We start from the raw sequence: 25,711 nt of genomic DNA, 5'->3' as shown, positions 1-25,711 counted from the left end.
ATCATTTAAAGCTTGTATTTCCTTATTTATTTTCATTTTGGATGATCTGTCCATTGGTGAAAGTGGGGTGTTAAAGTCCCCTACTATGATTGTGTTACTGTCGATTTCCCCTTTTATGGCTGTTAGTATTTGCCTTATGTATTGAGGTGCTCCTATGTTGGGTGCATAAATATTTACAATTTTATACCTTCCTCTTGGATCGATCCCTTGATCATTATATAATGTCCTTCTTTGTCTCTTGTAATAGTCTTTATTTTAAAGTCTATTTTGTCTGATATGAGAATTGCTACTCCAGCTTTCTTTTGATTTCCATTTGCATGGAATATCTTTTTCCATCCCCTCACTTTCAGTCTGTATGTGTCTCTAGGTCTGAAGTGGGTCTCTTGTAGACAGCATATATATGGGTCTTGCTTTTGTATCCATTCAGCCAGTCTGTGTCTTTTGGTGGGAGCATTTAATCCATTTACATTTAAGGTAATTATCGATATGTATGTTCCTATTCCCATTTTCTTAAATGTTTTGTGTTTGTTATTGTAGGTGTTTTCCTTCTCTTGTGTTTCTTGCCTAGAGAAGTTCCTTTAGCATTTGTTGTAAAGCTGGTTTGGTGGTGCTGAACTCTCTCAGCTTTTGCTTGTCTGTAACGGTTTTAATTTCTCCATCAAATCTGAATGAGATCCTTGCTGGGTAGAGTAACCTTGGTTGTAGGTTTTTCTCCTTCATGACTTTAAGTATGTCCTGCCACTCCCTTCTGGCTTGCAGAGTTTCTGCTGAAAGATCAGCTGTTAACCTTACGGGGATTCCCTTGTGTGTTATTTGCTGTTTTTCCCTTGCTGCCTTTAATATGTTTTCCTTATATTTAATTTTTGACAGTTTGATTAATATGTGTCTTGGCGTGTTTCTCCTTGGGTTTATCCTGTATGGGACCCTCTGTGCTTCCAGGACTTGATTAACTATTTCCTTTCCCATATTAGGGAAGTTTTCAACTATAATCTCTTCAAATATTTTCTCAGTCCCTTTCTTTTTCTCTTCTTCTTCTGGGACCCCTATAATTCGAATGTTGGTGCGTTTAATGTTGTCCCAGAGGTCTCTGAGACTGTCCTCAGTTCTTTTCATTCTTTTTTCTTTATTCTGCTCTGCAGTAGTTATTTCCACTATTTTATGTTCCAGGTCACTTATCCGTTCTTCTGCCTCAGTTATTCTGCTATTGATCCCGTCTAGAGTATTTTTAATTTCATTTATTGTGTTTTTCATCGTTGCTTGGTTCCTCTTTAGTTCTTCTACATCCTTGTTAAATGTTTCTTGCATTTTGTCTATTTCCAAGATTTTGGATCATCTTTACTATCATTATTCTGAATTCTTTTTCAGGTAGACTGCCTATTTCCTCTTCATTTGTTAGGTCTGGTGTGTTTTGACCCTGCTCCTTCACCTGCTGTGTGGTTTTTTGTCTTCTCATTTTGCTTATCTTACTGTGTTTGGGGTCTCCTTTTCACAGGCTGCAGGTTCGTAGTTCCCGTTGTTTTTGGTATCTGTCCCCAGTGGCTAAGGTTGTTCAGTGGGTTGTGTAGGCTTCCTGGTGGAGGGGACTAGTGCCTGTGTTCTGGTGGGCACGTCCACGTCTGGTGGTGTGTTTTGGGGTGTCTGTGGCCTTATTATGATTTTAGGCAGCCTCTCTGCTAATGGATGGGGCTGTGTTCCTGTCTTGCTAGTTGTTTGGCATAGGGTGTCCAGCACTGTAGCTTGCTGGTCGTTGAGTGAAGCTGGGTCTTGATGTTGAGATGGAGATCTCTGAGAGATTTTCGCCGTTTGGTATTACGTGGAGCTGGGAGGTCTCTTGTGGACCAGTGTCCTGAAGTTGGCTCTCCCACCTCAGTGGCACAGCCCTGATGCCTGGCTGGAGCACCAAGAGCCTTTCATCCACACGGCTCAGAATAAAGGGGAGAAAAAAATAGAAAGAAAGAAAGAAAGAGGATAAAATAAAATAAAATAAAGCTATTATAATAAAAAATAAGAAAAAAAATTATTAAGAATAAATGTATTCAGAAAAAAATTTTTTTTTAATTTTTAAAAATAGATTTATTAATTTTTTATAGTAAAAAATAAGAAAAAAATTAAGAAAAAATTTATTAAGAAAAAATTTTTTTTAATTTTTTAAAATAAAAAATATGAAAAAACTTATTTAAAAGATTTTTTTAATTTCTAAAAATAGAAAATGAAAAAATTATTAAGAAAACATTTATTAGGGAAAAAATTTTTTTAAGTAAAAAAAAAAAAAAAAAACCACGGACGGAACTAACCCTAGGACTAATGGTGAAAGCAAAGCTATACAGACAAAATCTCACCCAGAAGCATACACATATACACTCACAAAAAAAGGAAAAGGGGAAAAATTAATATATCCTGCTTCCAAAGTCCACCTCTTGAATTTGGGATGATTCGTTGTCTATTCAGGTATTCAGCAGATGCAGGCACATAAAGTTGTTTGTGGAGCTTTAATCCACTGCTTCTGAGGCTGCTGGGAGAGATTTCCCTTTCTCTTCTTTGTTCGTACAGCTCCCGGGGTTCAGCTTTGGATTTGGACCCGCCTCTGTGTGTAGGTCGCCTGAGGGCGTCTGTTCCTTGCCCAGACAGAACGGGGTTAAAGGAGCAGCTGCTTCGGGGGCTCTGGCTCACTCAGGCCGGGGGGAGGGAGCGGTACGGAGGAGGCGGGGCGAGCCTGCAGCGGCAGAGGCCGGCGTGACGTTGCAGCAGCCTGAGGCGCGCCGTGCGTTCTCCCAGGGAAGTTGTCCCTGGATCACGGGACCCTGGCAGTGGTGGGCTGCACAGGCTCCCGGGAGGGGCGGTGTGGAGAGTGACCTGTGCTCGCACACAGGCTTCTTGGTGGCGGCAGCAGCAGCCTTAGCATCTCCTGCCCGTCTCTGGGGTCCACGCTGATAACCACGGCTCGCGCCTGTCTCTGGGGTCCTCACTGTTAGCCGCGGCTCGCGCCTGCCTCTGGGGTCCGCGCTGATAGCCACGGCTCACGCCCGTCTCTGGAGTTCATTTAGGCGGTGCTCTGAATCCCCTCTCCTTTTGGGAGGTCTGACGTCTTCTGCCAGCGTTCAGTGGGTGTTCTGTAGGAGCAGTTCCACGTGTAGATGTATCTCTACTGTATCTGTGGGAAGGAAGGTGATCTCCGCGTCTTACTCTTCTGCCATTCTTGCCCCTCCTCCTCAGTTCATTCTTATTCATTGCTGTTTAGTATTCCGTCATATGACTGTCACAATTTCTTTACCCATTATTCTGTTAATGGACATTTAGGTTGTCTCAGTTTGGGCATATTATGAATAAAGTTGCCATAATGCTGTTCATGTCTTTTTGTGTACATAAGCCCTCAGTTTTATAGGGTATATATCCATGAGTAGAATTATTAGGTCACAGAGTATATATATATCTTCAGCAATAGTAGGTACTGCCAAACATTTTTTTCAAAGTAGTTGTACCGGTTTCACTCTACCAACAATGTAAAAGAATGTAGTTGCTCCCCATCTTCACCAGCACTTATCAGTCTATTTCACTGTAACTATTCTGATAGATGTGCAGTGGTATCTTGTATGGTTTTAGTTCATTTTTCTAAAGAATAATGAAAGTGAGCATTTTTTCATGTGTTCTTTAGCCATTCAAATATCCTCTTTTATGAAGTTCTGTTCAAGTCTTTTTTCTAATTTTTAATTGTATCATCTCATTCTTACTGATTTGTAGGACTGTATTATATATTCTGGATACAAATCATTTCATCAGATAGATGCATGGTTGTAACATGTATCAGTACTTTATTCCTCTTAAAGCCTAATAATATTTAATTGAATGTGTACACACTGCATTTATCCATTCATCAGTTGATACACATTTGGATTGTTCCCACTTTGGGGCTATTATGAATAATGCTGCTGTGAACATTTGTGTACAAGTTTTTGTGTGGACATGTGTTTTCATTTCTCTTAGGTATATACCTAGGAGCAGAATTGCTAGGCCATATGTTAAGTCTATGTTTAACATTTTGAGGAACTGCCAAACTGTTTCCCAAAGCAGCTACACCATTTTACATTCCCAGCAACTATGTATTGGGGTTCCAGTTTCTCCAACAATAATTTCTTGATATTGCTCCTTCGCTCTTGCTGTTACCCACACCTAGGACGCCTTCCCTCCTGCACCCCTGCCTCCTACCCAACATGCAGGACCCACTTCACACGCCACTCCCTGTAAAGTTTTCCTGAACTGTCCTGTGGATGAAATTTCACCCTCCTTAGAATCCTGTAAGTACTCTGAACCTTACTTACTGCTGCAGTTAACCCCCTTCAGATTAGTAGTTCCTCAAGGTCAAAGGCCCATCTCTTTATAGAGTGTTTAGCACATTGTGGACACTCAATAAATATTTATTGAAACTACTATGTAGGTGATATTAGTTTCCTTCCCATTCCTTTATTCCTTTATCTTCTTTCCACCTTGAGACCCCTCCCCTGAAAAAAAAAATCACCTTTACTTGTGACATGCATTTTCTCACAACCTGTGCACTTGTACCTGCTGATTCTCAACCAGAAGGCATAGCCCTTAATCATTTGAGAACATCTTTAAAATGTTCATACTTCACTCACCCCCACCCCCATCCTCTACGCCTCAGAGTTCTGAAATACCTTCTTGGTGTGTGTGTTGGAGAAGGGGGGCAGTAATAGACCCCTAGTTGGGAGTCATCACCTGAGAGAACCCACGATAGGGATGGGAAAGATGGGTCTGTACAGCATCTGACGGTTAGCTTTGTCCGGGGCCCGCTCACCTCCTTGCAGTCAGCTTCTGCCTTCACCACTCCGTAAACCTTCTCTAAAAGGTCCCCACTGATCTCGTCCTTGCTAAATACGGACGTCCCTTCTCAGCCTGCAGCCTACCCCATGTTATGGCAGCATTTTACGCTATGACAGCGCATCTTTCTCGAACTTTTTACTCCCTTAGAACACGCCCTCCTGCCCTCCGGGTACTCCTCCGATGGCCCCTTCTCAGCCTTCTTCTCTGGCTCTGCCCGTCGCGGAAGTGTCCTCAGCATTCTGTCTCCACCCTTCTTTTAACTTTAATTCTGAGTGGCCACATCTGTTCCCTGCTGGCTCCCCTTTCCATCTGTCCTAATGTCCTGGGTGTGCTCAAGTCCCTGAAATTCAAACTTAACTGGGCATCTTATATTTTTTTGTTTGCTTAATCTGGCAACACTGCCTGTTTGGCACCAGTCCAAGCCCTTTATGTGTATTAACTTATTTAATCCTTACAACAATTCTGTGAGTTAGGTATTATTTTTATCCTCTTTGAGGTCCCAAGAGTGACCTGCTCTGGATCACACAGGTTATCTTTTGACCTCAGGCAGGCTGACCCCAAAGCCCTTGCTTTAACCATTTCTCCGTACGGGCTTATTCACCCAAAGCCACGCACAAAAGCCGTCGAGGTGATGAGCTCTACCTTCTCTTCCTTCCTTAGAGCAGTGGCGAGAGCAGAGGCAACAGATTGGTCAAAGCTTAGCTTTCCTACACCGGGGACGACCACGGTCAGTGGAGCGTGTAGAAATTCTGCAGCCCGAGAGCCTCTGTCCCCACAGGTTCACGGCCACCTCTTCTGTGCTCAAGTCTACTGATCTCATCCTTCCTCTCCTGCACAAAGAACTTCCGAACTTTTCCTTACACTTTCCCGGAGGGGTGGCAAGCTAGGCCACATGTTGCTCTGTCCCTAATGAGTTTCCTTCCTTTTCCGGTAGCTTTTCTCACTGTATCGCTAATGTGACTGCGCTGTTCAGTGTTCCTTCTCCTTGGCTGAGCTCCAGTTGGGTTCTTGGCTCACCTCTTTTTTATAGACACAAGACTCTTAAGCCTCCTAATCTTGTCAGTAACTATTCCTACTATCTAAATCTAATACATTTCCGTCCTCCAATTTGATAAATAATTTCCCTGATCAACACCACCCAACACGGCAGTGATTTAACTCGGAGCTTTATGGAGATGACTCTCAAATCCAGGTTTCCAGGCCAAAGTCCTCTCCAGAACTCCACCCCACATTTCCAGTTGCCTGCCCTCTTCTGGGATCCTCTGGCCGTACTTTTATTTCTACTTTAAATTACACGTAGCCATATGCAAGCACCTTTTCTCGGGGAGCTGCTGGAGATGAGGCACTTGGAGGTATATTGTTGTATAAGGTCCAGCTCCTGTGCTCAAGATGGCATTCTCTCCATGTCACAGTCACTTATCTTAAGAAAGTTTTTATTGAAACATCCAAGAAGTACATTCTCTCTGTGTGTAAAAACAAATACCACAGTATTTTGATACGGCAACTTAGAAAAGCTGTAGCTTCTAAGGATGGATTTTTATTAATGGAGACTCTAGAAATGAATGAAGACATACCCTGAGCTTACATCATGTTTCAGGCACTTGACTATAGGTATTTTTCCACAATGTTTAAATTTCGTCTCCTCAGTAGATTATTTGTCCTCCCCCCCGCGCCGTCCACGACCACCCCTTCCTGAGTTTAAGATGCTGGACTTATTGTTTCTTTCTCTTCCTAAACAGGTTGGTCAGGCCAAAGATGAACTGCTGACCAGTCAACTGATAGACCACCTTATGGGGGAGAGTGACGGCATGCCTAAGGTACTAAAAGTGTTTTCGCCACTGAGATTCTCAAGTATCTTAGTTATGGTTTTACTTTATTCTGTTTTTATCTGTTAGGACTTTTGCATCATAGATGTAAAAAATTTTCTTTCTGGGTCCAGCTTTAGGTCATCTAGGCAGACCCTGAATTTTAGATATTGTGTACATTCACTCTTTGATATTGGCATTGCCCCCTGTGAAATAGCCACGTCCTTCTGGGTAACAATCCTCACCACCCACAATTTTTCTCAAATGTTATAGAGTTTTATTTATTCTAGGAACTATGAAAATGATTATTAAAACCATGAGTTAGCACTAATCCCTAAAAATCAGTTTACTTTGTTCATATTTCAGAAATGTGGGGACTTAATAAAAATCCTATTTACCGTAAAAGTAACTCACTGAAAATATAAAATAGAAATAAATCATTAAGAACATGTTTTCGAAATAGGTGACTCTTGGATTTTGTGCAGAAGTTGGTCTTCTCTCAGTCCTAACGAGGACAGACTCCTTTCAGAATGCCCCTAGAGCCTTTTTTTTCACTTTTGCTTTGGAGTTTTAAGGGGATCTGCTTGTGAAGGAAACTCGAGTACAGTTGACCCTTGAACGACACGGGTGTGAACTGCACAGGTCCGCTTATACACAGATTTTTTTCAATAGTAAATACTATAGTACTACCCGATCTCAGGTTGGTTGAATCCGAGGATACAGAGGAACTGCAGATACAGAAGGGTGACTATAAATTAAACACTGATTTTCAACTGCGTGGAGGTCGGCGTCCCCTAACCCCAGCACTGTTCAAGGGTCAGTTGTAAGTGATTTGGATACAAGGTGCTGGAACGTCACAGCTGGAGAGGATTGTAGCCATCCTGATCCCTGAGTCCATTTTCTGTATTTTACAGATAAAGACACTGAGACCCAGGGAGGCTAAGTTAATCTGCCAAAGGGCACAGGCCCTTAAACTGTGCCAAACCACCTCACCTTATGTCCACTTATTCTAATAATCAGCAAACCAGCATCAAGTATGTGAAATTGTTTAGAGTTAACATAGGAATGGAAAATGGGCCAAATAAAATTTTATAGGCCAGAAAAATTTATATAGGTGTAAAAATTTTCGAAATCTTGCGAAGTTGGTACATTGTATAAGAGCACCTTTCCGTTTGAAGCACACGAGAGAGAACTCTGTGGACTTGGGTTAGCACGCAGACTCTGAAGCCAGACCACTGCGGTTCAGATCCTGGCTCTAGAGAGGTGCTGCTGTGTTTCAGTTTCCAATCAATGAAATTAGTACAGAATCGCACCTTCCTCCCAGGGAGGGTATGAGGATTTAACCGAGTTATTACTTCTAAGGATACTTAGAATACTTACCTGGCACATATTAAACCCCAAATAAATACTTGATAAATAATTCTTTGTTGGCTTTAAAAAAAACAATTTCAACCCTCAGTTACTGGAAAGTGAATGTGATTCTAACTGAAATGCAAAATTTTAGATGTTTCTCCACTTAGCAAATGCAGAAAGTGATGTTTCTCTAACGGCTTGTACATCAGGATGCCAAGTACCTGTTCCGCTTGTACATGGCCCTGAAGCAGTACCGAGAAGCCGCCCGGACTGCCATCATCATTGCCAGGGAAGAGCAGTCTGCAGGTAGGTCCCCAGTAGGCATGCTTTTCTCCCCAGACAAGCAATAGAAGCCAGCTCCAGCCCCTTCTCTGTCCATTTCTAGTCTAGGCTTGCTTTGAACCCAAAAGGCTAGGCGGATGGCCATTTCTGGGCTTCAGGGAAGTGAAATAATTCACCATCACAGAACAGCTCCAGCGAAGCCTTCTCATGTTAGGTGCTAGTTCCTCTCCTCCTCACAGTTCTGTCTCCTGGATGGCGACTTCTCTGACCTCTCCAGCCCACAGACCCCACTGCACTTTCACTACACTTTCTTTCCATCCCAGGTATTTGGCCTTAACAATATAAAACATATTACGGTGGAAGATGGTGTGGTATTCTTATTGACCTAGTTCTTTATAACACGCAGGAACTGTTTATAGAATCTCTAGAATGGTTCTGTTCATGTCTACGCTCTGTAAATACTCATTGAAAAAGTCAGAATTAGTGTGACATCTTCACTAATTTTTGCAAGCTGATTCTTTTAGATGTTCATAAATATGGAATACACTTTTGGAAAATATGGAATTAAATGTCATTCTTTATTACTTAGTAACTTAATAAGATGATTAACAAAATCCACCTGTAAAATGGTGGCCCATAGAAGGTCCTCAGATTTCATCCTTTGCAGTAATGTCATCTTACCACCTCTTTTCAAGGAAACTATCGGAATGCACATGACGTTCTCTTCAGCATGTATGCAGAACTTAAATCTCAGAAGATCAAAATTCCCTCTGAGATGGCCACCAACCTCATGATTCTGCACAGTTACATACTAGTGAAGGTGAGGCCCTTTGAGTGACTTGAGACCCAGTCTGCCAGGTGCGCTAATCACCTGAAGGGCTTTCCTTCTGGGCACCTCTCCATTGGATTAGAGCCATTTCCTAGATCTCTGTAGCGTTAACCGAAAAAGCAAGATACAGAATAATTATACAATATGCTGCCTTTTGTGTACCAAAAGGCAGAAAAATATATATTTTTTTCATTGCAAATAAAATTAGAAATATACTTTAAAAAAAACCTAGGAAAAATAGTTTCCTAAAGGGATCAAGGCATGGGGCAGAGGAGGCGTGGCACCAAACCCAGTCAGGGGAGAAGAGGAAGAACAGGTTTCTCCATATAGTATATCTTTTTATACTGTTTTGATTTTGAAGCATATAAATGTATTACTTGGTCAAAAAAAGATTTACAGAAAACATTTTTGTTTAACCAGAGCTTCCTAAGTTTATTAATTCTAGAATAGTGGATTTTATACAATTCTACTGTGTTTTAATACTATTTAGTTTTCATCTGAATATAAAATAGATATTCACTGAGAAAATTTAGAGAATATAGAAAAGTATAATGAAGAAATAACTTGCCCCCTTTAAATCCATCACCAGATATAACAATTGTTAACACTGTGTTGTATATATCCTCCATATTTCTAAAATACATGTGTGCACCCTTTTTTTTTACATTAGGAATATATTTATGTCCATAAAAATCACTGATATTTTTTAATCAGTGATTTTCAATAAAAACAAAATAGAACATGCAAACCTGAAATACTTCTTTTTTTTTTTTTTTTAATTTATTTATTTATTTATTTTTTATTTTTGGCTGTGTTGGGTCTTCGTTTCTGTGCGAGGGCTTTCTCTAGTTGTGGCAAGCGGGGGCCTCTCACCGTCGCGGCCTCTCCCGTTATGGAGCACAGGCTCCAGACGCACAGGCTCAGCAGTTGTGGCTCACGGGCGTAGTTGCTCCGCGGCATGTGGGATCTTCCCAGACCAGGGCTCGAACCCGTGTCCCCTGCATTGGCAGGTGGATTCTCAACCACTGCGCCACCAGGGAAGCCCTGAAATACTTCTATTTACAATTTACATAAATGTTATATGTGTGTGTATATATATATATATATATATACACACACACACACATATTTATATACGGACACATATCTTTGTAAAAATACAGGTTGATGCCAACTTACATACTTTTCCAAATTTTCATTTATGTCAAAGTACATCTTCCCATATTAATGCTAAGTCAGTTTTCAGGCCAGACCACAAGAGCTTATGCAATTTTGAAGTTTTCTAGGTTACAGCAATCACGTTATGAATGGTTTAGATCCTAATTATGGTCCATAACAGCACTGCCCAATAGAACTTTCTGCAGTGCTAGAAGTGTTCTGTATCCACTAGCCTGGCTGTGGAGCACTTGAAATACAGATAGTGCAACTGATAAACTAAACTTTAAATTTTACATAATCTTAATTTTTATTTAAGTAGCCACATGTGACTAGTGGCTGCCATCTTAGGCCCCATAGGTCTATAGTCCTGATTGTAAGAGAAAACTTAGAATTCCAGCTTGCAATCACCAGGAGTGCATTTCCCTTCGGAGCCGCAGGGGGTCCCTTCTCTCATACAGAAAGGAATAGAAAGGGGGAGGGAGGACTTTCTCAGCTTCAGACATCAGTGCTGGTGCCAATGTGCTGGGGGCACAGAATCCAGCCTTTAGGGGTGGAGGGGAGGAGAGAAACAAGTTAGTGGAAGATGGGAACAAAAATAGGGATTGCTGTAAGAAGCCCTCCAGGACCAGGGCTTTCTTCCACCAAAAGCCATAGGGATGGTTCTCGAGTCTTTTTCTTTTCCTCCGGCCCTAAGAGCTGGCCCATCACTTCCACTGGACCAGACATCCTCTTCCCCTTCCACTGAAGAGCACCTGTGTGACTTTTCCCCTCCGCTCTAGTCTCTTACTCAAGCACCAGATATTTTCAAGATTTTTAACTGCTTGTGGTATCAAAAGGGAAACTATTAGACCTTATCAAATAAGAATTGATGTAAAAATGTCACAGCCCTCTTTGACACAAAGGACTGGAGAAAGTCAGCCACATTTCAGGGGAAATGGAGACCTGGCTTTGGTGGATGCTTCCTCCCCGAGCTGAGACAGGGACTTTGGCTGAAGGACAGCCTGGGGCCTTTGCACATGGGGGGCTGGGCCGGGCAGTCTGAGGCCCAGGGAGTCAGTGGAGGGTGACTTTAGATTCAGTTAATATTTATGAATTACGTTGCAGTGCTCAGTATATATCATCATCCACGTGCTTAGACCGGATGGATGTTATGCCTGGGAGTTATTTTGTACTCACCCTTCACCTTCTCACCAAATATCATCAGTTCTGACTCCTCGTCTGTCTACTTCTCTCCATCCCCACTGCCTGCCCTCTGTGGACCGCCTCCTCTCACTGGACGACAGCAGTGACATTGTGGTCCGGCCCTGCCGACTCCCCAGCCTCATGTCATCCTAAGTGGAACCCCTCCTTTCATCACAGATCCCACTCGTACTTACCTAAGCTCAGGCCCCTCCAGCCATCGTTGCCCCTTCCCTTACACAGGCAGCGCCCTCTTCCTATAGCAACTCATCCTCTCGCCTGCCTAACTCAGAACTCAGCTTTCAGGTCTCACAACAACTTGTTAGTCCCCCCATAATGGCCAGTAAGAGATGGACCAGGGATTTGAACTCATGTTGAGTGGTCTCAGGCAAAGTAAAAAGCAGAGTGTAGAGTAGGGGTGAGGCCGGTGACGCCAGGGGGCCAAGTCACAGCTGCTGGAAGGAGGGTAAGGGAGAAACCCCAAGCGGCATTAAAGTAAGGCTGCAAGGAGCCTGTGACCACCCGTTCAGGGTCACAATCAAGGAGTTGTTTATTTGGGTGAATGAAACATGGATTAGGGTTAAAGTCTCTAAGAAGAGTAAAATTTATCATTTATTTCAGATTCACGTTAAAAATGGAAATCATATGAAAGGGGCACGTATGCTTATCCGGGTGGCCAACAACATCAGCAAATTTCCGTCACGTGAGTACCGAGAGGAGCCCGTGGTCCCTGTTTCTGCCTGACTAGCATGACGAGATCCTCCTCACTGACTCTGCCAGCCGCTGTCCTCTACCCGTAGTAACTCATTTAGTCCTCACAACAACCCCGTGAAGCGGTGTAACCGGCGTCCGTCCCCAAGACCACCCCAGGTGTGATAATTCACGAGGGGAACTCACATAACTCAACATACAGTAGTGCTAAAGCTAAGATTTATTACAGGGAAAGGATACAAAGCAAAATCAGCAGCGGGGAAAGGTGCGAGGTGGGGGGCCCGGAGGTCAGGGGCGAGTGTCCACAGCCCCCCTGCCACCCCCCCACGCAGTGAAGTCGCACGGGACACACTCAGCACCTCCGGGCAGCACGTGGAAGGTGGTGTCTACAGGGTGCTTGTGAGAGACTCGGTACCCAGGGGTGGTCTTGGGGAGCTGGCCACGTCAGCACCCCCTGCTTGGCCTGTACCAAGTTTTCAGACTCCCAGAAAGCAGGTGCTCCGCATAAACCCTGTTGTTTGTACAAAAAGGCCAGGCACAGGCAGCCACTCTTCTCAGTTCCGGAAATGGCGGGAACTCTCCCAAAATCCAAGTTCCCAGATCCCAGTTTCAGGCAGATCCTTCTAAGGAAAACAGTCTCAAGATTGCACACAAGTGGCCTATTGTTATCTTCCCTATTTTACAGATAAGCAAACTGGGGCAAAAGAAGTGAGGTAACACTTGCCCGAGACCGTACTGTCAGCCAGTAAGTCTGACTCTGTGTTCTCAACCATTGTAGACCATTGCCTCTGAAAAAGGTCCCAGTATTCTAAAAGACATGTCATTATAACATTTTTCAGTGATTAGATTCTGTCACATTGCATGACGGGGTCAACAAAGGTTTTCTGTAAAGGGTCAGATGTCGAACGTTCGGGGCTTTGTGGGCCACGTGTCTCTGCTGCAACTATTCGACTCCGCCGTTTCAGTATGACCCGTACATAAATGGATGAGCGTGGCTGTTCCGACAGAACTTTACTCTTTTGGACACTAACATTTGAACCTCATAAACCTTTCACATGTCACAGAATATTCTTCTCCTTTTGATTTTTTTTCCAGTCGTTTAAAAATGTAAAAGTCTTTCTTAGCAAATGGGCCATACAGAAACAGAGGGCCAGATTTAGCTCACAGGTCATAATTCACCAACCCCTGTTCTCTAAATGTGTTCTTTTTTGTTACATAATAAAGACTAAAATAATTGTACAGCATGCTGGCAAAGGGTGTGATAGGACAGGCATTCTCATGACTGCTGGTGGGAATGGACATTGTTGTGGCCTTTCTAGAAAGCAGTTTGGCAATTTGTGCTAGGAGTATTTTTTCTTTAAAGTCACGTTCTTTGAGCCAGTAATTTGACTTTTAGGTATCTGTCCTGAAGAAACAGGTGCACGCAGAGAGGTTAGTGCATGAAATTGTTCATCTCCCCACCCATTCATCAGCAGTCCTGTCAAATGCAAAACTCTCTCAGAGGCAGGGAAGGACGCACGCAAAAGGTTACCGCGAGGGAGTGTGGGTCCTGGGGTTACAGGCCAAACACAGTATCATCAGGGGAAAGCCATTGTGGTGAGCAGTTACCTGACTCCACTGCCGTGCCCTTTCCTAGTTAGTTAAACAGTCCATTTCTGGTTCTTGGTCAGAAAAAGCGAATTTAGAGAGGTGCAATCCTGGCATCACGCCAGCAGAGGCAACGTGCTCTTCCTGCTCCTGTTTGCGTTGCAGACATCGTGCCGATCCTGACGTCTACCGTGATCGAGTGTCACAGGGCCGGCCTGAAGAACTCTGCCTTCAGCTTTGCAGCCATGTTGATGAGGCCCGAGTACCGCAACAAGATAGATGTCAAATACAAAAAGAAGATCGAGGCAATGGTCAGGTAGGCGGCGACAGCTGTTTCTACCATCTAATCGCAGTTCACAAGTGTATCTTTCAGAACGTAGCTGCTATTTTGTGGGCTGAACAAGAACACAGATTGGGGGTAGCAATTAGGATTGTACTCAGCTACCAGCACCTGGAAACCCAACGACGGCGTTATCTGACTTCTCTGACTCATGCACAAGGCGTCGTAGTCCAGGGCTGGTGGTGCCGTGTCCCGATGTCACCAAGGGCCGATCCCTCTGCCTTTTGGCTTTACCATCCAGAGCACAGAGGTTTCCTCCTCATGGCTGCACAGTGGTGGTTGTCATGGTGGGGTGACATCATGTACCCCATTCAACGCAGAAAGAAGGAGGGAAATTAAAAGATGAAAAGGTCTTTTGCCTTTTTAGTTAGGAAGGACACCACCCCCAGGACTTGCATTTACATCTCACTACTCAGCCACGTGGCTACCTCTAGCCGAAAAGCATACTGCTGAGTAAAAACCAAGTTCTGTTGGCAAGGAAGGAAAAGATGGCTATTAGGGAGGCAGCAAACAGCGTGTCTGCCACAGACAGACAAAGAGTGGATATTTCTCAGTGTAAGAAACTTGGTAATTATACTGCCTATTGCCAAAAGAGACTCCATTTCGAAATCCTGTGTAGCTCCAAAGGCACATAAGGCATATCCTCACTTCAGAAAGCCTGGTTTTCAACAGGAAAACTAGGAGAAAGTAGCATTCATCTTTACAAAAGGAAAAATTAACTGCAATCCTGTAGTAGTTCTGTACTACCACTTGTTCATAGCGATGACATCTGGGGTACCTGTTAGTCCCATTTTGACCAGGGAACTCAGGTGTACCTGAATCTTGACCCAGAACTCTCTCATCTCAGCCAAGGGAGATGGCTACACCAGTAATGGCAAAGGGAAGCAAATACTACTTATTGTTAGCTCGGCTCATGGCAGAGAACTCTAACCTGGAGAAGGGCTACATGGAACACTCCCTTTTTTTCAAAGCTGATACGCCTAAGTAGCTTCAGACCAAATCAGTCCGAGCCAACATACCTGCCATCAGGGAGAGTGAGGTGGGGAGAAAAAGCTAGAGCACGTTTATCCCCCAGTTTCGTGCCACACCAGCCTAGGTGCCAGCTTGAAGAGGCGCTGGTTATTCTCTCACCGCACAAGAGTACTCTTAGCTATGAGGGCTAATACGGTATCTGCTGGCTGCATGTGGCTATTTAAACTTAAATTAATTAAAAGTGAATAAAATGTAAAACTTAGTTCCTCACACTATCCATATTTCAAGTGCTCTGAGCTCCACGTGGCTCACAGCTACCGTATTGGAGAGGGCAGAATTAGAACAGTGCCATTGTCACAGAAAGTTGTGCTGCACAGCCCTGGACAGCCTTTACGACTTCAGTACACAAAGGGAAAGACAGAGAAGTAGCAAGCTCACTACTCCAGTGGCAAGGAAGACACACGAGACAGCCAGACCCACCCGTGTTTTCTCCCACGTAATGTGCTGTGAACTCCAGCTCCCAGAGGTGGCCATGGAATGCTAGTCTGAGCAGTCCTCATTCCTCTCGCTCCTCCGTGGGCCGGGGCGAGTATCTCTAGTCTCAGGGTCTGACTATGAAGAAGTAGGTGCATTTCATGTGATTCTTCCTCACAGGAGACCTGATACATCCGAGACAGAAGAGGCTACAACCCCATGTCCATTCTGCGAATTTCTTCTCCCAGAGTGTGAACTTCTCTGTCCTGGATGTAAAAATAACATCCCATATTGCATTGCAACAGTAAGTTTCTTTATCATCATTTCCCTTTCTTTGCATATATATCTGTAGCCCATTTGAATACTTGTTGTGTGTCAATACTTTCTTCACTTCTGAAATAATCTTATCCCTCAAATTTCCTGCAACATTTAGCATACAATTTCATGGTCAACAAAGTTGAAAGTTACACTCAAGGCACTCACATAATACTCAAATAACCTAAGTGAGTATTAGGAAGGCACTGTGGGGCAGGAGAGCACACACTTGGGGATCAGATGGTCCTAGGCTTAGATCGTCTTTCTGCCACTTACTGGTTACATAACCTGGTGCGATTTGCTTTTACCTTGCTAGGTCCATCGGTTAACAGTACCTGCCTATTGAGGTAAACTGCAGGTTGACGAGAGGACATGTTTGAAGCCTTAATACAATTCCCGGCATGCTGTAGCACTTAATAAGTGATGGCTTTTATTATACACTTTAATATTAAGACCTATTATTAGAAAATTTTAAAATATCAGATTATTTGTTCATCACTAGGCTAACATAAGCTTTATTTTAAAGGAAAATAAATCTAGGTAATGTCACAATATTGAAGATTATTCTCTTTATACATGAATCTGATAAATTTGGCTTTAGTCCTTTTGATGCCATTTCTTTCTAATCAATTACCCACCTATGTGAAATATCAATAATTTCATAATTTAGAGATCTGGCTTTTAACTGTAACCATGTATTCTGATTGAATAATGGGGGGAGTTTTAAAAATAAAGATGAATTTTATTCTTCAATGTACTGTTTCCAGGGTCGACATATGTTAAAGGATGATTGGACAGTGTGTCCACATTGCGACTTCCCTGCACTGTATTCAGAATTCAAGATGTAAGTGCGCATCATTTCACTCAGCCATACAGATTTATCGAATAATAGGCCTTTTATTCAACCACTTTTATACTGAGGTCTCTTTATTTGTTCATGTTCTTAAAAATCTCTAAAGACTCAAATTGTCTTCTTGGAAGAACCTTCTGTGATCTTTGAGAACATCTTCCTTAAAGGGGATTTCACATGAGACTGAATATTCCTAATTCTTAAGTCTCATGATGAACATGTACTAAGAAGTAGAAAGGAATAGTTGTTTTTCACATCACAATAACCCAAAAATAAAGGAATATTTAATCTACTCTGTCTTTCCCTCTCCAAACAGCATGTTAAACAGTGAAAGCACATGTCCTATGTGTTCAGAAAGATTAAACTTTGCTCAGCTGAAAAAAATCTCAGACTGTACCCAGTACCTGCGGACAGAAGTGGAGCAGTGAGTGGCATGTGCAGGTAAGTGCCAGACCATCCACTTACCTTCCCAGGGCACGAGATCCATGGGGTGGACACAGCTTTACAGTGTGTTTTGCCATTGGCTCCTTTTTGTGCGTCATGTAACTTGTCAGATTTGAACGAACAAAACTTGTCAGATTTGAAACAAACCCTTTATGTACTTAAAAAAAAAAGCTAAAACGCAGGTTGTACAGTCTCCATGGTGACAAAGGTTATTTGGCCAAGCAGCATCATGGATTCCAACCAAAACGTATATTATCAAATCGCATGGGCTTCTTTTTAACCAGTCCATTAAAACTGTAGCTAGGTATTAACAGTGGGGTTTTTGAGTTCTATAATTCAGGAGAATATATTGTAAAAATTTTTGCTTCCAGAGGCTTGAAAAATCCCCATTTCTTTTTCTTTCCAAGTGTCATTTTTGTTGCATGGAAGCAGCACAATACCCCTTCCACTCTCACTCCATTGGCAAGAATTTACTCATAGGGCCACACATACTGCAAGCAGAGGCAGGGAAACATAGTCTCCAGGTGGAAAGCCAAAAGCCCCTGCCAAAAACTCTTTAATTTTAAGATTCTTTAATTAAAAGGAAAAAGTAAGATTAGTTCCTGACACAGCACTAAACATAGTTAAAACGAAACCCTAGGTTTTCACACGAAACCTGTTCTCGCAATCTTCACTCCATCAGTAAACAGCAGCTCCATCCTACCAGCTGATCAGGATGGAAATGTGGACACCACCAATCCCCAGTCCATGGGCAAGTCCTCTCAGTCCCCCTGCAGTGTATCTGGTTCCCTTCCTCAGGGGGACTTTTTATTGCACCTGCAAAAATAAAGAGCCTAAAAGACTCAACATGAACTGGCCCCAGCCTCCTCCTCTGCTCACTACGCTGCAGCCCCACTGGCCTCTTGGCTGTTCCTCGGACTCCAAACTGCTTTCTATAGCACCTGCAGTCTCTCACATTCCTGCCAGCAGCACCCAAGGGTTCTAGTCTTCCCACATCCTCACCAACACTTGCTGTTGTCTGCATGTTTGATTATAACCATCCTAGTAGGTGTGAAGTAGTATTGCATTGTGGTTTTGATGTGCATTTCTCTAACGATAACAATGTTGAGCATCTTTTCACGTGCTTGTGGGCCATTTGTGTATCTCCTTTAGATAACTGTCTTCAAGTCCTTTACCCATTTTTTTAACTGGGTATTTTGTCTTTTTATCGAGTTGTAAGAATCCTTAATATATTCTAGGTACAAGTCCTCTATGAGATACATGATGTGCAAATATCCTATTCTGTGGAAGTATTTTTTTACTTTCTTCATAGCATCCTTTGATGTACAGAAGTTTTTATTATTTTGATGAAGTCCAATTTATTTTTTTTCCTTTGGCTGCTTGTGTTCTTGGTGTCATGTCTAAGAAACCACTGCTTAACCTAGCGTCACAAAGATTGACACTTAATGTTTCATTCTAAGAGTTTTATAGTTGCTGCTCTTATACTTAACGTCTTTGATCCATTTAATTTTTGTGTATGATGTGAGGTAGGGACCCAATTTCCTTTTGTGTGTGGATGACCAGGTGTCTCAGCACCATGTGTTGAAAAGACTGTTCCTTTCCTATTATTACTGGGTATTGTCTTATTATTGTTATAAAGGTTCTTTATTTGTATATTCTAGATCTAAATCTTAGTCAGATTTATTTTGCCGATATTTTCTCCCACTCTGTGGCTTCCCACTTCTTTTTCTTAATGGTCTTTTTTTTTTTTGGAATATAGTTGATTTATCAACTATACAATGTGTTAGTTTCAGGTGTACAGCAAAGTGAATCAGTTATACATATACCTTAATGGTCTTTTGATGAGCAGATTTTGATTCTGATGAATTATAATTTATCATTGTTTTATTTTATTATTACTTTCTGTGTCTAAGAAAATTTTTGCCTACTCAAACGTCAGGAGCATGTTCGCCTATGTTTTTTTCTAGAAGCTCTGGGTCTGTGATCCATCTTGAAGTTATTTTTGTTTACAGTATGAGGTGAGGATTGAGATTCTTTTCCCCCTCAAGTAGATATCCAGTCTTCCAACACCATTTGTTGAAAAGTCTTTCCTTTCCCCATTGAACTGCTTGCATGCCTTTGTTGAAAATCAGCTGGGTTTTAAAAATGGGTCTACTTCTGGACCCTCTCTTCTTTTCCATTGCTCTATTTGTCCCCTATTTTTACACTATACTGTCTTCATTACTGTGACGTTATAGTATATCTTAAAGCCAGGTATTGTGGATCCTACAACTTTGTCATTTTTTCCAAGACTGTTTTGACTACTCTTACTTCTCTCCATTTCTCTCTAAAATTTTAGAATCAGTTTGTCAAATTCTGTTTTAAAATCTTGCTCAAATTATGATTGGGATATGTTTATTTTTCTGTTGCCACGTATTATGACATATTTAGCATCTTAAAACAATATACATTTAATATTTCACAACTTTTTTTTGAGGTATAATTATCACCTTGTATTAGTTTTAGGTGTACAACATAATGATTTGATATATGTTTATACTGTGAAATGATTACCACAGTAATTTAGTTAACATCCATCACCACACAGTTACAATTTTTTTTTAATTGAGAACTTTTAACATCTATTCTCTTAGCAACTTCCAAGTATACAGTGTTGTTAACTGTAATCGCCATGCTGTATATTACATCCCCAGGACTTACTTGTAACTGGAATTTTATACCTTTTGACCACCTTCATTCTGCCCACCCCCACCCTCTGGCAACCAACAAATTGTTCTGTATCTATGAGTTCAGTGGGGTTTTTTTTTTAATTAAACGTGTAAGTGAGATCATATAGTATCTGTCTTTCTCTTATTTCATTTACCATAATGCCCTCAAGGTCCATCGATGTTGGTGCAAATGGCAGTATTTCCTTCTTTTTTATATGTATATACACATGTATACATATACACCACATATTCTTTATCCAGTGCCATTTTCTTTATCCAGTATTAGTGGACACTGAGGTCATTTCCATGTCTTGGCTATTGTAAATAATGCTGTAGTGAACACTGGGGTGCAGATACCTTTCCAAGGTAGTGATTTTGTTTCCTTCAGATAAATACACAGAAGTAGAATTGCTGGAGCATATGGTAGTTCTATTTTTAACTTTTTGAGGAATCTCTGTAGTGTTTTCCATAATGGCTGCATCAATTTACATGCCCACCAACAGTGCACGATGGATACCTTTTCTCCATATCCTTGCCAAGACTTATTTCTTGTCATTTTGATAATAGCCATTCTAACAGGTGTGAGGTGATATCTCATTGTGGTTTTGATTTGCATTTCCCTGATTAGTGATGCTGAGCACCTTTTCATGTACGTATTGACCATATGTATGTTTTCTTTGGAAAAATGTCTATTCAGAGCCTTTGCCCATTTTTTTAATTGGATGTTTTTTTCTATTGAGTTGTATGAGTTCTTTATATATTTTGTATATTAACCCAAATTATCAGATGTATGATTTGCAAATATTTCTCCCATTCCATAGGTTGCCTTTTCATTTTGTTGATGGCAACTTTTTAGATTGATGTAGTCTTACTTGTTTATATTTGCTTTGTTGCCTTTGCTTTTGGTGTCACATACAAAAATACATTGCCAAGACCAATGTCAAGGAGCTTACTCTCTATGGTTTCGTCTAAGAGTTTTATGTTGTCAGGCCTTATGTTCAAGACTTTAATCCATTTTGAGTTAATTTTTGTGTATGGTGTAAGACAGTGATCCAGTTTCATTCTTTTGCACGTGTCTATCCAGTTTTCCCAACACCATTTATTTAAGAGACTGCCTTTCCCCATTGTATATTCTTGGCTTCTTTGTCATAAGTTGACCATATATGCACAGGTTTATTTCTGGGCTCTCTATTCTCTTCCATGAATCTGTGTGTCTGTTTTTATACTGATACCATACTGTTTTGATTACTATAGCTGCATAATATAGTTTGAAATCAGGAAATGTGGTGCTTCCAGCTTTGTTCTTTCTCAACATTGCTTTTTGGCTGTTCAGTGTCTTTGTCGTTACATACAAATATTAGGATTGTTTGTTCTATTTCTGTGAAAAATGCCATTGGAAATTGACAGGAATTGCATTGAATCTGTAGATTGCTTTGGGTAGTGTGGACACTTTAACAATATTAATTCTTCCAATCCATAAGCATAGAAAATCTTTCCATTTATTTATATCTTCAGTTTCTTTCATCAGTGTCTTATAGTTTTTCAGTGCACAGGTCTTTCACCTCCTCGGTTAAATTCACTCCTAGGTATTGTATTCTTTTTGATGCAATTGTAAATAAGATTGTTTTCTTAATTTCTCTTTCTGATAGTTCATTATTAGATACAACAGATTTTTGTATATTGATTTTGTATCCTGCAATTTTGCTGAATTTATTAGTTCTAACAGCTTTTTTGGTGGTCTTCAGGGTTCCCTATATATAATATGTCATCTGCAAATAGCGACAGTTTAACTTACTCCTTTCCTATCTGAATGCCTTTTATTTCTTTTTCTCGCCTGAAGGCAAGAGTGACATCCTTGTCTTATTCCTGATCTTCGAGGAAAAGCTTTCAGCTTTTCACCATTGAGTGTGATAGCTATGGGCTTGTCCTATATGGCCTTTATGATGTTGAGGTATGTTCCCTCTATACCCACTTTTGTGAAAGTTTTTATCATGAGCAGATGTTGAATTTTGTCAGATGCTTTTTCTATATCAAGATGATCATGTGATTTTTATCCTTCATTTTGTTAATGTGGTGTATCATCTTGATTGATTTCTGGCTGTTAGATTATCCTTGCATTCCTCCAATAAATCCCACTTGATTATGGTGTGTGATTCCTTTAATGTATTATTGAATTCAGTTTGCTAATATTTTGTTGAGGGTTTTTGCAACTATGTTCATCAGAGATATTGGCCTGTAATTTTCTTTCTTGTAGCTTCTTTGTCTGGTTTTGGTATCAGAGTAATGCTGGCCTCATGGAATGAGTTTGGAAGTGTTTCCTCTTCTGTTTTTTGGAAAAGTTTGAGAAGGATTGGTATTAATTCTTCTCTAAGTGTTTGGTAGAATTAACCAGTGAAGCCATCTGGTCCTGGATTTTTGTTTGTCAGGTTGTTTTTGATTACTGATTCAATCTCCTTGATAGTAATTGGTCTAATTTTCTATTTCTTCATGATTCAGTATTAGAAGGTTGTATGTTTCTAGGAATTTATCCATTTCTTCTAGGTTGTCCATTTTGCTGGCATTATAGTATTTCGTAGTAGTCTCTTTTGTATTTCTGTGGTATCGAATGTAATAATCTCTTTCATTTCTGATTTTGAGTCCCTTTTCTTGGTGAGTCTAGCTAAAGGTTTGTCTATTTATCTATCTTTTGGGGGAAAAAAAAATAGCTATTAGTTTTATTGAACTTTTCTATTGTCTTTTTAGTCTCCATTTCATTTATTTCTGCTCTTTGAGATTTCCTTCCTCTACTAACTTTGGGCTTAGCTTGTTCTTTTTCTAGTTCCTTAAGGTGTGAAGTTTATTTGAGATCCTTCTTGTTTCTTAATGCAGGTGTTTATTGTTATGAGCTTCCTTCTTAGAAACTGTTTTTGTTGCATCCCAGAAGATTTGGTATGCTGTATAGCTGTACCTCAGTATTCGTGGGGGATTGGTTCCAGGATCCCTAGTGGACACCAACATCCACGGATGCTCAAGTCCCTTATATATAATGGTGTAGTATTTGAATATAACCTATGCACATCTTCCCGTATACTTTAAATCATCTCTAGATTACTTATATTACCTAATACAATGTAAATGCTATGTAAATAGTTGCCAGCATGTAGCAAATTCAAGTTTTGCTTTTTGGAACTTTCTGGTACTTTTTTTTTTCCTGAATCTTTTGATCCATGGTTGGTTGGATCTGTGGATATGGAACCCACAGATATGGAGGGCCAACTCTATTTCCATTTTCATGTGTCAGGTATTTCTTTTATTTCTCTTTTGATTTCTTCTTTGACCCAGCGGTTGTTGAGCAGCATGTTTGAATCTCCACGTATTTGTGAATTTTCCAGTTTTCTTCTTGTAATTGATTTGTAGTTTCATACTTTTGTGGTCAGAAAAGATGCTTGATATGATTTCAGTCTTCTAAATTTATTAAGACTTGTTTCGTGGCCTTACATATGATCTATCCTGGAGAAATGTTCCATGTGTGCTTGAGAAGAATGTGTATTCTCCTGCTTTGGGATGGAATGTTCTGTAAATGCGTTAAGTCCATCTGGTCTAACATGTCATTTAAGACCAATGTTTCCTTATTGGTTTTCTGTCAAATGAAAATCTATTCACTGATGAAAGTGGGGTAATGAAGTCCCCTCCTATTACTGTATTGCTCTTTCTCCCTTTAGATATGTTAATATTTGCTTATATTTAGGTGCTGCTAATGTAAATAAAAAATACTTACAAATGTTATATCCTCTTGTGGATTGATCCCTTTATCATTATATAATGGCCTTCTTTGTCCCTTCTTACAGTCTTTGTTTTAAAGTCTATTTTGTCTAAGTATAGCTACTCCAGCTTTCTTTTGGTTTCCATTAGCATGGAATATCTTTTTCCATTCCTTCACTTTCAGTCTGTGTGTCCTTAAAGCTGAGTGAGTCTCTTGCAGGCAGCATATAGATGGATCTTGGGTTTTATCCATTCTGTCTTTTGATCAGAGAATTTATAATTATATTTAAAGTAGTTATTGATAGATAGGGACTTGCTGCCATTTTGTTCATTGTTTTCTGCTGTTTTGTAATTCCTTTGTTCCTTTCTTCTTTTCTTGCTCCTTTTTCTCTTTTTGTGATCTGACAATTTTCTGTAGTCATATGCTTAGATAGATTCCTTTCTCTTTTGTCTACCATAGGTTTCGCTTTGTGGATACCATGAGACTTACATAAAATATAACAGCCTGTTTGAAGTTGATAACAACTTAAGTTCAAATGCATTTTTACTCTCACCATCCATCCACATTGTTTGTGATGTCACAATTTATATCTTTTTATCTTGTGTATCCATTAACAAATTATTATAGTTATTTTTACTATTTTGTCTTTTAACTTTCACACTAGCTTTATAAGTACCTACCATTACAACATTAGATTATTCTGAATTTATGTATTTAACTTTACCTTTGAGATTTACAATTTCATATATTTTCATATTATTAATTAGTGCCCTTGTGTTTCAGCTTAAAGAAGTCCCTTTAACATTTCTTGTAAGGCCAGTCTAGTGATGATGAACCTCTTTAGCTTTTCCTTGCCTGGAAAACTTCCTCACTCCTTCAATTTTGAAGGATGGCTTTCCCAGGTAGAATATTCTTGGTTGGCAGTTTTATTCTTTCAGCACTTTGACTGTATCATCAGGCCACTCTCTTCAAGCCTGCAAAGTTTCTGCCAAAAGAATCTGCTGACAGTCTTATGAGGGGGAGGGGGTTCCCCTGTACATAACAAGCTGTTTTCTTTTGCTGCTTTTAAGATTGTCTTCTTGTCTTTAATTTCTGGCAGTTTAATTATAACTTGTCTTGGTATGGGCCTCTTTGGGTTGAGTTGCTGAGCACTAACTTTGCACTTTCTCATTCTTCTCAGTAAGGTGGCTGTTATCATCATCCTCACTTTATAACAGAGGTTCAACAGCTTGCCCATACAGTTTTAGTCAGTTGAAAAGCCAAGACTGAAACTCAATTAATTACAGACTGGAAACTTCTTACTTGAATGTAGTGATCCTGCTCCACATTCCAGAAATGAGCAAAAATAATATCTTCTTTATTATGCTTGGCTTTATTACTAAATGCTAGTAGTTACTTGAAACCCTTCTAAAAGCATATGGGTTTTTGTTTTTTATTTTTTTTGTCCTTTCTAGGTATTATGGTCCTGAGAAGATACCATTTTTCCACAGGAGGCTGTGTTTCTACCCCTGGCAGATTTCAAGATGGTCCTTCCTGAACACAGAAAAAACAAGGTCACCTCTCCAGGTCACCACTTTCAACTTCTGTAGAGTGGCAAACAAACAAACAGTGACATATAACATGCTGTTTATTATACTCTGTATATTTCCTCTTCTGAGTCTTACATATTCTATGCTCTATACTGTTAATAGTAACCTATGATATAACTGTAAATATTCAGCTTTTTGATATCTTTTCTATTTTGAAATACCTACTTTAAAATAAACTTATTGATTAGATATTTGTAATGTTTTCCCAGATTTAAAGACAGAAAAAGAAATAAAGGAAGATAGCTTTAAACCATACCGTGAAGTTTGGGCAGCACAGATATTAACAGTGTTAAAAAGTTTGAAGTGAGAGGCTTACACAAATCAAGGCTATTTAGCAGAATCAGTCTGAGAATAAAAACATCAAAAATCAGTAAAATCAGCATTTTTAAAGAATGAAACTATAAGCTTATGTTTCTTGAGTCATTATACTAACTACATAGTATGGAATTCCTGTCACAAAATTAAATCATTTGACTTCCCCTGAAGACGTACATTATTCAGAATCTTCCCCAAGGTGGTCGGAGGGTTCCTTTCCCA

At 40.4% G+C, this 25,711-nt stretch overlaps 1 protein-coding gene across 4 annotated transcripts in view; it reads left to right on the top strand.

Moving 5' to 3' along the window:
- Positions 1-25,363, top strand: part of KLHL5 (kelch like family member 5) — a 195,384-nt gene extending 170,021 nt beyond the window's left edge. For all 4 annotated transcript variants that reach the window (XM_082464089.1, XM_082464085.1, XM_082464090.1 and 1 more), the window contains 9 exons: positions 6,576-6,653; positions 8,204-8,300; positions 8,972-9,096; positions 12,064-12,145; positions 13,906-14,056; positions 15,707-15,830; positions 16,609-16,685; positions 17,008-17,132; positions 25,040-25,363. In XM_082464089.1, coding sequence (XP_082320215.1) covers positions 6,576-6,653; positions 8,204-8,300; positions 8,972-9,096; positions 12,064-12,145; positions 13,906-14,056; positions 15,707-15,830; positions 16,609-16,685; positions 17,008-17,119 — 846 coding nt within the window. In that variant the 3' untranslated portion in view covers positions 17,120-17,132; positions 25,040-25,363. The remainder of the gene's footprint in view (positions 1-6,575; positions 6,654-8,203; positions 8,301-8,971; positions 9,097-12,063; positions 12,146-13,905; positions 14,057-15,706; positions 15,831-16,608; positions 16,686-17,007; positions 17,133-25,039) is intronic.
- The last annotated feature ends 348 nt before the right edge of the window (positions 25,364-25,711 follow it).

This window comes from Balaenoptera physalus (assembly GCF_965194825.1).
Source record: "Balaenoptera physalus genome assembly, chromosome: 5".
Classification (NCBI taxonomy): domain Eukaryota; kingdom Metazoa; phylum Chordata; class Mammalia; order Artiodactyla; family Balaenopteridae; genus Balaenoptera; species Balaenoptera physalus.
This window is presented reverse-complemented; position numbering and strand designations above follow the sequence as displayed.